Source organism: Ptychodera flava, chromosome 14, assembly GCF_041260155.1.
Source record: "Ptychodera flava strain L36383 chromosome 14, AS_Pfla_20210202, whole genome shotgun sequence".
Taxonomy (NCBI): domain Eukaryota; kingdom Metazoa; phylum Hemichordata; class Enteropneusta; family Ptychoderidae; genus Ptychodera; species Ptychodera flava.
In genome coordinates this window covers 3,621,665-3,634,323 of record NC_091941.1, presented here as the reverse complement: position 1 = coordinate 3,634,323, position 12,659 = coordinate 3,621,665, and the positions used below count along the sequence as shown (strand labels likewise).

The window sequence follows — 12,659 nt, the reverse complement described above, 5'->3', positions numbered from 1 at the left end:
TCTTAAATAATTAAAAATAGCTATTACCAGAGTGAGCTCATAGCGCAGGTCCTGGTAAGCTTATGATTTGGTTGAAGTAGGCAAACAATACGAACAAGCTGTAAAAGACATGGTGGCTTTGCTATATCTCCTATATTTGGAACAATTTACAGGTGCTGCCAACCGGTAAATTTCCTCAATTTTACGAAATCATCACAAAACATGTTTCAGAGGCTGATATACTGATTTTACCTTGAACTAAAGATTTTGAGGGGAAAATACAGCTGTTCGTAACTGCCCTTCCACTGGCATATGTTGAAAATATGCCCTCCCACTGAATATGATTCCCGCTGCCCTCCAGTATCTCTGGGCCTGCCCGATCGAATATTATAACTAACTCGCCAAGAAAAGATCAGAAAGTTAATAAGTTACGAATCTGAAATGAATCTGAATGTGAATTAGAGGACCGGTCCCAAAGTGCTATTCAGCCAGAGACGTGTAATGTGATTGACGAGATCACCGACTTGCAAAATTAATTGTACAGATTATTTAGAATGGCTGCATTCGAAAATGACATCCTAGACAGTTTAGAAGATCTTGGGTAAGCCTCTTTCAATACATAAGGCAAGGTTTTTCGATGATTCGCAATGTCACGATCACTGGACTAGAGTTGGCAGATTCGACGCATGCATTCAAGCCTGACGATGCGTCGCACATGTGCAGTCGACGCATATGTCGTTCCGACACCGAAATATTGCAGTATCAGCAAAATGCTCGTTCACATAAATTTATACTTTTTATCTTAAAGAAAGAATAATTACACGAACAAGTATTAGAAAACAATGCATTTTTCTGAATGCAATCTTATGTACCTTTTGAAGGTGTTAATAAACCCATCACTGCTCCTTCTTTCGGGTGTCAAACAAGTAACATGATTTTTAGGACCTTCTTTTCAGCTTGAACCATGGCGACATGCGGCATGTGCATTCACGTATTCGGACAGGCCCCGGAGGTGTTTTTCATGGTTTTCTAAATCTTTAGAACCGTGTATATGAAAGTAATTTCCCCTTCACCTCTTTCCCCCCCCCCCCACTTTGCCTTCTTACTTTGAAGTGAGCCCTTCCAACTGTTATAAATTAATAACAGTTTAATCATACATCAGTGATTACATGACCAGAGCATATTGCATCCATACGGACACTGGAGAATACTTAAGTTTTCACAACGAATAAAATCGTGATGCTTCTAGTTCAAGCAAAAACGCAAGAAAATAAGTTGCAGTATGCTTCCATAGTGAAGAATGAAGATTGTGATATGGCCAGTCAGTACAATGACATTCTGTATATAGGGCCCCCAAAAAATAAATTGTACTGTTCCGATAACATGGTTTTCAAAAATAGGGTAGGTAGGTCGGCAGGAATTTTTTTTTCCCAAAATATTTTTATTTTTAAATATGCATTTTTCAGGGGTTCAGGGCGGTCAAACACTGGCCACAACATTTCCAGAAAAATGTATCATACATATAAAAGGAAAAAACATAAAAGACATCCTCGTTCAAGCAAAAATCAAATGCTAAGTAACGAACGCGTGATTTGACGGTTTTTGTTCAGCCTAGTGCATGATAACTTACCCTGTTGGGCAGCGCCAATATAGTGTTACATTGACAATATGAAGGTATTAAAGGATACACTAATGGTTATCGTGCGGGGAGAGTCTCTGTGGACTTTTAAAGGTCAATACTATTGCAGCAAGTCAAGAGCACATCTGGATAGTTTGGCAGTCAAAGTAGAAGTCGCTATTTTCAATTTTTATGGATGGAACGTCATCATTTATGGTGTTTGGGGATCTTCAGAAACTTCTGATCTGTAGGCAACTCGTTCCACAATAACATTATGCTATATATAGTGCATGGCCCAAGGTACATGCATACGCTTCAGTGATAAAGTGTTATTGTTATGAGATATCTGATATGCACAGTTTACATTTATACAATACGCTTCACAAATAAATTAGTATATGCTGCTGTTTTACCCCTCAAGGATTGGTGTCAAGTAAAGTTACAAATGTGACCTCAACCCGTGAACTGTCTATTAAAATTCTTATTGGAACAGGAAATTCATTGCTTTAAATGTCAAAAGTACATCATGTACACATATCACTCCAGTGTCAATACTAATGCAAATATTGAGCTTGGTGCATGTTCATTATCATTTAGACATCCAGTTTGTAGACAAGCTGACCGGTTCTGTGACAGTGTAAATGTCCATAGGCATATTGGTTATAGCCAGTCACTTTGGCTGAATCCAACTGAGTCTAAAATCTGGATAAACCATCAACCTCAACCTCAAGAACACAACTCATTTCAAGTACCAGCTTGGCCTACATCTAACTCAATCAAAATCTTGTTCAAAATTCAACTGCATGTGGTTGTGAAGTTGGTTAATATCCAGTGTAATTGATTGCCATCAGGGATTAATTTTAGGCCAAGGGGAAAGTCAGTCAGTTATGCTAGTAGTAGAGGAGGATCAGTGACCGGCCGCTTTGTTATTGTTTTGTTTGGATCTAATATTAATCAATATTTATTATGTCTGATGCACTCTTCAAACTAAAAGGCAATGAACCTTTTACTTTTGAAGTTGTCAGAGCTTTTCAAAGTTTCTCATGGGTACTTGAAAGTAATTCACCCTGATATAAAATGATGCCTGTGATGACCTGAAAAGTAAATAAAACATAAGCTTACCCAATGCATTGTTTTAACAAAGCCAACTTGTACAGTGTATCAAAATAAGTGATCATGCACAATGATATGTACTAAAAACTCACCAATGTTCATTTTACAATTCAAATTGCAGGCACAGTTGCCCAATGTTAGAGGAACTCTGACCAATGTTCATTTTACCATTTAAATTGTAGGTACAGTGGCCAAATGTTGGAGGAGCTGCTGCTATCAGCAATGTTCAGTTTACCATTCAAATTGCAGATACAGTGGCCCAATGTTGGAGGAACTATTACCAATGTTCATTTTACCATTCAAATAGCAGGTACAGTGGCCCGATGTTGGAGGAGCTATCACCAATGTTGGAGGAACTCTCACTAATGTTCATTTTACTATTCAAATTGCAGGTACAGTGGCCCAATGTTGGGGGAGGGAGGCCTCGGCAAAGCTGTTGAAGGTGGTCCATCTTCACCGGAGTTCACAAAATTAGTTGCTTGGGTAGCAACTGAATTACAGCTTTACTGTGGACTTGAAGAAGCTGTAAATGCAACCACAAGTGAGTATCTATCATTTGGATAACTTCACTCAAGTAATATTCATTCAGTGGTTCATAATGTGATGACGTGTCATTCACAAAACTCAATCACAATGCCCCAAACTACCATGCAACCCAGCGAAGTATCATATTTATGACATTCCTCATATCAGACTATTAGCATAGACTCATTACTGTATGAAATGTCCTGATCCCATTTATTTCAGAAATGCACATCAGTAGGATACTACTACAACTAAAATTTTCTCAATTCATTTTAATTATTTGAATTAGATCTGTTGTGCCATTAACTGGTATTTTTTACCTTGTGTGTTCCTTACAACATCAATTAAATACCTAGTTCTTTTTAGTCCCCACGGACACGTGTCCGGGGGACTTATAGGTTTGGTCATGTCCGTGTGTGCGTCCGTGCGTGCGTCCGTGCGTGCGTCCGTGCGTCCGTCCGTTCACGCAGATATCTCAGAGATGCAAGGAGCGATTTCATTCAAACTTGGTACAAGGATTACTTCATATTCATACAGATGCACGTCGATTTGTTTTGTGATATGATCCAATATGGCCGCCAGGCGGCCATTTTATTACGATATTTTCATGTACAGAGCCATAACTCAGACATGTTTCAACCGATTTTATTCAAAGTTGGTACAAGGACATTGACCAGTGTCATAGATATGCATGTCAATTTGTTTTGTGATACGATCCAATATGGCCGCCAGGCGGCCATTTTATTACAATTTTTTCATGTACAGAGCCATAACTCAGACATGTTTCAACCAATTTTATTCAAAGTTTGTACAAGGACATTGAATAATGTCATAGATATGCAAGTCTATTTGTTTTGTGATACGATCCAATATGGCCGCCTGGCGGCCATGTTATTAGGATTTTTCATGTACAGAGCCATAACTCAGACATGTTTCAACCGATTTTATTCAAAGTTGGTACAAGGACATTGACCAATGTCATAGATATGCAAGTCTATTTGTTTTGTGATACGATCCAATATGGCCGCCTGGCGGCCATTTTATTAGATTTTTTCATGTACAGAGCCATAACTCAGACATGTTTCAACCGATTTTATTCAAAGTTGGTACAAGGACATTGACCAATGTCATAGATATGCATGTCAATTTTTTTTTGTGATACGATCCAATATGGCCACCAGGCGGCCATTTTATTACGATTTTTTCATGTACAGAGCCATAACTCAGACATGTTTCAACCAATTTTATTCAAAGTTGGTACAAGGACATTGACCAATGTCATAGATATGCATGTCAATTTGTTTTGTGATACGATCCAATATGGCCGCCAGGCGGCCATTTTATTACAATTTTTTCATGTATAGAGCCAAAACTCAGGCATATCTCAACCGATTTTATTCCAAGTTGGTACAAGGACATTGACCTATGTCATACATATGTACGTCTATTTGGTTTGTGATACGATCCAATATGGCCACTAGGCAGCCATTTTATTACGATGTTTTCATGTACAGAGCCATAATACTCAGACATGTATCAAGCGAATTTATTCAAAGTTGGTACAAGGAGATTGACTACTGTCATACATATGCATGTCAATTTGTTATGTGATACGATCCAATATGGCTGCCGTGCGGCCATTTTGTTACGATTTTTTCATGTACAGAGCCATAATACTCAGGCATATCTCAAACGATTTTATTCAAAGTTGGTACAAGGACATTAACCTATGTCATACATATGTAGGTCTTTCTTGTATGTAGGTCATTCTTGCCATTGAGCGCTATCTGTATCAAAGTATTTTTATCACAGACCTAATTAATGAAGAGGACTCTATCCTCTCTGAGGACATGTAATCAAAGTACCCATTAACAAGTGGGGACTGTGTCATCAACGATGACTTGTTCTCAATGCCGTTTATTGGTTGTGCAGATTCAAACTAAAGTAAGTTTATAACGTTAGTGAAAGACCTATACAATCAAGACTACTTTGAGACTTTCTTTATATTTTGACGTACATTCTTTTTTGTGATCTTTTATCACCAATTCAAAATTCATTGATCTTCCTCACAGGTGCAGATGATGCTGAAAGCTTTGAACTAGAAGTGAGTACATTTCTACGAGAACTGGGCTGTCCGTACCCAGAACTGATTACTGGTGAAATGATTAACAGACTAGGAAATCAACAAAATAGATACAAGCTGCTAAGTAAGTTTCTTCAAGTTTAAAGCTAATGTTTGCTGTCAGTGTTTAACGATTCTCCAATATCATGCTGTATAGTGTTGTTTCTATTCTAAGAGTATTGCCAGAATGAATGTGAATTTCAGAGTTATTTCAAAGGGGTAGTTGGTGAATATTTGCAAATTCTTCAAGGTTTCTAAAATACAGACCAACAGAAGAAAATGTGGTATAAATTGCATTTCAAACTTACTGTTACCTGTAATTTGCAAGTTTTCTCGCCAAGAGCTTTTACCAGTGACTTTGATAGGGAATATGAATGATACACTAATTTCTCAAATGTATGAAGATAGATGTACACAATCTTATGGTTTCAACTTGTATTCTCTCAAGATGATATTTGTCACTCACACATACATAGACAACATAAGTGAAAGTGATGTTTGGTGTGCAGTGTAGGTGTGTGATTTTTTTTAACGGCAGTGACATACTGTTTCTATTCATACTTTTGTCTGGTCATGAAAAACATGTTTTCTTATTATTTTGGTAGATTATTTATGTAGTGAACTGTTGGCAGCTAAATTGTCTGCTACCAAACCAGTGAAACCACAAGCTGCTGCAAAGATTGATCCTGGTGTAAGTAACTTGATTTCTGTTTTCTGTGGTATGGTCTGAAAAAACTGCAGACATGAAACTGAATATATAGACCCTCCACAAAACTGAAGTGCCTTCCATTGTAAATATGAATGTTACAAGTAGCATTAGATGTGGATAGACAATCTACATTACGTGTAATGGTATATACATTTATAATGACTGCAATAAGTCAAAATGCTGATGATATTTCATGCTGAGACTGTCATTTGTATGGTAGTATCATTGACTTGTTGTTTTAGTTGAGTGTGTGAGATACCAGTGTGAAATCTCACCTTTCTTCTGATCAATTGAACCTGGCTTCTGTGTATGCTATTGGTGCAGTTTTTCCAATCGATAAAATTGAAACAAAATATGTTAAGTCTCTAGCTGCATTTATTTATGGCATTCTCACCACTCATTAAAACAAATTTGTAAAATTTTTGATCAAATATCAATTTATTTATTTTTCGACCTTAAATTTTGTTACATCAATTAACTGGACATACATTTTTTTCTCTCAATAGACTGGATGGGGTGAACACAGCAAACATCTGAAAACTATCTTAGTTTGTCTTGGTCTTTCTAAACCACCACCAAATATCACCGCTGATCAAATATTTAACAAACTTGAATCCAAAGTACGTGAGACTGTCAGCCAGCTCCCACCAGATCATCTAAGTAAACCTATTTTGAAATCCGGCCTCAGTGAACAGCAATGGGTAAGATCTTTATTTGAACGTCTCATCCTATTTCCCTGTATATACATTTAGCTTTGGCACAAATTCTGGTGGCTACCAGAAATGAATGGTATTTGACTCAAGGCTGCTCTAACAAATTGCCATTTTCAATGTATATGGTATTTGGAGGTGTCAATAGACACCCATTTTATGGGTGATCACATCTTCATGGTTAGTCAGGCAGGGATTTCATATGTAGGAAAAGACTAGGAACGATGATTTGCCTCTGTAATCACACAGAGAATAAATGGGAGGTGACTGGGTTTAAGCAAGCCTTCATATTTCAAAATTGTAGTATCATGTCTCATAAAAGCAAAACCCTGAAAGAATTTGGTCAGTATATGTTCTTTTATGATAAATTAATTTTTCTCATGTCAATGCTTTTACCACACAGGGACATAGTAAGTAAAACTTTTCATACCAAATGACTACCTGTAGTATAATTGCGCAGTGGAGGATAATTGTGGATAGTTACCATGTGTACATATGACAGGAATATTTTCTATTTCTAAAGAGGAAATATATAGGGTTTAGCTAATTAATATTTGTCAAACTCCATTGTTTTATCAATCGCAGATGGGTCAACCTCAATGTGACGTATTTTGTCTCTTCACACAGAATAATGTAGAAAAAATTAATGAAGCTCTAACCAAGGAATTTGTGGTACGGAGACACATGTTGCTGAAACGACTTGATGTAACAGTTCAGTCGTTTTAAATGGTCCGATAGAATAAAGGTAAACAAATGTTATTATCAAACTGTAAAGTGTAAAGGCGCCCTTCTCAATCCCAGGTTCTCGCATTAGCGAATGTGTCAATAGCCCATTAACAGTTTGTCATTCTTTGTTTTCCATTGAATATTTCATCAAGTAACTAATATTTATATTAGATAAATCTGATAATTGAGTGGGGCCTTTAATATTGGAAATGGTAATGAGATGCTGGAATTTGAGTATCAGACTTTGCAACCATCCTTTTTTACCCCTCAATTTTGCACTATCTGCCTATAAAGTCAGATTACTTGCTTAAAGATAAACTGTATAGAATGTAAAAAATCAGAATGTCACTTACTAGTAGTGTGGTGTCAGAAGTAAATGCTCATGTGTGCTGTACAGAGTTATACAAGGAAGCTCAAGCAAACACTCAATAATTTGCTGGTGTTACTTTTTATTTTTCTCTTCATTACAACCAAAATACTACACCAAAATGGATGTTTCAACTTTCACACATATGGCAACAAGGAAACTTCTATAAAATACTCAAATCTGGTTTACATTTAGTTTCTCTGATATATTTCTAGGGTAAAGAAGATGCATTAGCTGCATCATATCAGCCAAGACGTAGTATACTATCTCCGCAATGTGATGTTGACATCGCACATTTATTAGCAGCTAGGGAAGGTAAACAGAAACATTTTTACTATGCAGTGTTTCAGTGATGTCCGTCAGTTGTCAATGATGATGTGTATAGAAATATCCATTCAACATTAAATCAGAATATAGATAATTGAACCTTTTTAAATATACTTTCCTAAAAATGTGAAAATTGCGAACAACATTGGATACCTTCTAGGTTATGATTGTAGCAAGCCCTTGCTTTGCCCAATTGTTTGTCCTTGTGGATACAGCCTTTGGAACTTAGGTTTTTAAATAGGCCAAACCCGGAATTCGAATCGACCACGGTACAAACAAAGACATGTGCGCAAACGTACAGACGTACGTGTATTTCCATACGCGTTCAGTACACATGTGGGTTTGTTTGTACCGGCATCACGTGATTATTTGGGCGTACTGAGTATGTAGAACGGCGTACGCATCGCGTCCTTTTTATTCCGGAGTAGAACCATTGGACTTCATAATGGATACATTGATTTGCTAATATGTTTGAGACACTATGTTTGTAGAAGTTTACGTGGCTTTATCATAAAGATACAATAAAAGCTATTGATTAGCTGCTGATTCAGATGATATAAAGTTTTAAATATTTCCATACCATATTTTATATATAAATCATTCTTATTTTCCTCATCAGATTTAATTAGATTGTTGAGAACTAGTCATGGTTCAGTTCGAGAAAACACTCAAAGTGCCATCAATAAAGTCCTTATGGGAAAGGTAAGTTTCACTGTCTTATGTCATAGTTACTTTTTGCAAAAGGACATCTTGCAGTTTTTTTCCTTTGCAGGTGATATACTGGCCATTCTGAGATATACATAATAACTATTCAGTTTGATATTAAAGCAAGTTTCATGTGAACTCAAACGCACATTTATGATGCAAGCTATACAAATTTAGTGTGTAAGATTCAGCGATGATCAAAGTCAGAGCTCTTATGTGAGAGATGACATTTTTTATAGGGATTTTAGTGAGTGTGGTTGGAATGTTAAAGTTGTGCAAATGTATAAATCTCTTGAAAAGCTTGTAGTAAAGCTACTGTTTGCAATTTAAAGTAATTTATATGGTCTTAAAAATTAGCCCATGAATCTTTCTTTTCTGTCCACATACAATTTTCAAGGTCTAGAGCTTCAATTTGAATGTGATCAATGTACTGTATGTGTGTTATTTATGTTTGTGAGTTGTTTGAGTGTGTCATGGTATTTTATGTGATATTTATTAAAGTAAGGTAAGTGAGACATTTAGAACAGCGCCCTCAATATCCTTGCACATGCATGCTATCCTGAAATTACTTTGTTGGTTCGACATGATCCCAGCTCAAGTGATTACAGTTAGTAAAGTACTATAGCATTTTATCCTCTTGTTGATTGTATTTGTTTCATATTTGATAAACCATTGAATGGCCATCTTTTTCAGGTACCAGATCGTGGCGGCCGTCCCCAGGAGGCTGCGCCTCCGCCTCCAGAAATGCCCTCATTTCAAAAGAGAACAGAGTCTAGTGAGTAACTGTTTGTACTTGAAGCAATCTTGAATGTAATAATAATAATATTTGTTTCTTTAAAGCGCACTACACATACGTCTCAGTGCGCTTTACACATTTAAATCGATAAAATACCAGCAAAGCATGACAAACTTGAATGTAATGGTAAATATAGTTATGGAGGGCCATGCCAGTGGCTTATTCAGAGTTAAATACTAGAAGGATTTCTAGTTCAGCTCACAACATTGTAACTTTACTACTTGTGCTGAAAACCAGAGGTCTATGAGAAAGTTGAAACTAAAAGAAAAATGGAAATTCAAGATCTCAGTAAGTTAAGTCCTGTTCAATGGAATAATCTTTTAAATGCAATGCTATTCCCAGTATTATATGACAGGCCACTTTATACTTTAAGTTGTATGGTATAATGAATGTTAATAGGTATTTGATTGTTACAATGTAGCAAACTAGTAACAAGTATACAGAATGATATTGAAAGGTCAGTGTTGTTGCTCTTAGGTGGAGGACGAGGTGGAAGAGGTGGTGGCGGCCATAGAGGTGGTCACCAGCATCAAGGTGGTTACCAGCAGCAACATGGCGGTTATCAACAAGGTGGTTACCAACAAGGTGGTTACCAGCAAGGTGGTTACCAACAAGGCGGTTACCAACAAGGCGGTTACCAGCAAGGTGGTTACCAACCACAACCTTATCAAAAACATGGATATGGTGATCAGAGTTATCAAGGTGGCCGTGTTCAAGGAAGTAAGACATTACTTTGAATGACTTTTACCACCCTTCTAAGGATTACTTGTCTAACATTTCATCTGAATATTGCAGTACAGGGTTGCTGCGTTGAAGAAAGAAAGACATTTCATTCATTAATTTTTACCAGCCATCTAAGATTGCTGTATTGTCTAAGATTTCATCGGAACATTACAATACAAATTAATTCACAAACATTTGATAAACAACTTTTTCCATTCCAGGTAGGGTTTTCTATTATGAAAATTTTTCAGGATTCTGACATTCAGGTTCTGAACTTCATAACAGGACTTAAAACACTGACCAAAGAATTAACATTGAACTTTATCATACATGTATGTCACTGTAAACAAGATGAATGTTGCTTTGAAGGGATACATTCTTTGACGTTTTACAGCAGCTATAGTTCTCTGTGTGTACCAATCTGTGCAGTCCGTTGTTTTTCATTGCATTTTGAAAATGAAACTTTGATGTTATGGGGAAGATTGCTCATACAGACAATTCTTTTCTCATTTACCTTGAATGTACAGATTGGTCTGGAAATGGAAGACCAAGTAGCGCTGGAGGAGGTGGCTGGAGGGGCAAAGGAGGAAGAGGAAGGGGGCGTGGAGGCGGGGGTTATCATTAAGGGGATAGGACAATGTACAGAGCTGTGTGACTCATTCCAAGTGCATCATCAGAAAATTCTATATCACAGTGACTGCTGATGCAGATTGTAAATCATGTGCCTTGTTAAAACATAGCAGTGCAAAATCAACACCTGATGCATTTGTTCATTACAAACTTTCCAAGAGACTTTGTCTTTGAAAAAGATGATGACGATAGAAAGTTCTAATCAAGAAAGATCTCACAAGGATACTGAAAGAAGTCTCTGTACTTAAAGTGTGAAAGAGAGGTATTGCGATTTACAAGTAGAACTGTACGTACTGCCATTGTAGTAGGACACTGATATTTTCTGATTGGCTTATGGACAGGTGTTAAATGTGAATTTCATAATCAGATGTTACTGCAGCCTGCAGGGGTCGTAAATTAGGTCACTCCAAAGTTGCCATGTATTCATAAAAGTCCATGAGTTTAAAATTCATTGGTGAAAACTTGTAAGTCTCTCTTGATGCAAAAGTTGGTGTCATGAACAGATATTCAAGATCACATGACTTAAATTGTGGAAATTTGTGATATTCTGGGCATTAAACTGCTTGCTAAAGAATGTTTAATTTTGTTATTATGATTTTATCAGTTTTAGAACTGAAAGTACCAGGCCAGTCAAGAATGGTCTGTCATACTTGTTCAGTAGTATGCAAAGAGCAGTAACATTTTAATTAGAGGGCGTATACTATTTGCAAATACATTGCCGTATAGAGATATTCATCTATGCAGACTCCATACAAACTTACTTGATTCTTTGGTTTACCTAACTTGACCATATTCTGCAAGATAATAATAAAGTGCAAAAGTGTTCACAGTAATATAAGTTAGTGTTTGTGAGTTTTTATGCAGGCACAAATTTCATAGTTTATGTCTGATGGTGACTGATATACCTTTGTGTGTAGTTTTGCACCTTGCTGGGCATGTCAGAATGTATATATCAGAGACTTCATTCCTTCCTAAAATCCTTACTTCAAACATTAAAGATAAAGTAGTTGCCTATGCATTGTTTCTGGCTTCTCCATGTTTTACTATTTTCTTACTATTCTAACAGTTTGAAAATTCACTTTGCTCACAGAATGGCTGATGCTAACATGTGCATGTATGTATCTATCTATCTGCTCCATTGGTGTTTATGTCAGGAAGAAAAGACTGCACTCCTGGAAAAGCCAAAATTCCTACCCATGTCAGTTTTCCTTTGAATTCAATTTAGGGTTACTCTGCAGGGATTCTGTTGTTATTGTTTTCAATGAGACTAACAGCAGAGCTGTATCAGCCGCAAGGTTGATAGTCTGTGGTATCTGTTGACCATATATAGAGATTTCTGGCCTTCCAGAGCTGCCACTGTGGATGTCACAAAGAAAGCACCATTACCTGTAACTTTCTGATGTATGTCCAGTAATTTATCCTACGTGTAAGCTAGTTTCCTTTTCTACTTCTAGAATAGTATAGAAATGCCTTGTGTTTAATTTGTCAGCTAAGCTTCATGTGCACAATGTCCAATCTTATCATTGACAACTGAATTTTAATATGAACCATGTGTTATAATGCATGATGGTTTGTGTCGGCAAGCCTAAATGTTTTTTATTTCAAAATG

At 36.7% G+C, this 12,659-nt stretch overlaps 1 protein-coding gene across 1 annotated transcript; it reads left to right on the top strand.

The window, feature by feature from the left end:
• The first annotated feature begins 445 nt into the window (after nt 1-445).
• On the top strand, nt 446-11,888 carry LOC139148989 (protein FAM98A-like). Its single transcript, XM_070720464.1, is given in 12 exon segments — nt 446-580; nt 3,103-3,251; nt 5,308-5,442; nt 5,963-6,048; nt 6,573-6,767; nt 7,404-7,496; nt 7,498-7,521; nt 8,085-8,184; nt 8,816-8,898; nt 9,595-9,676; nt 10,175-10,417; nt 10,948-11,888. Coding segments are annotated over 12 exon segments (1,335 nt in total). The 5' UTR covers nt 446-533; the 3' UTR covers nt 11,046-11,888.
• Nucleotides 11,889-12,659: the final 771 nt, after the last annotated feature.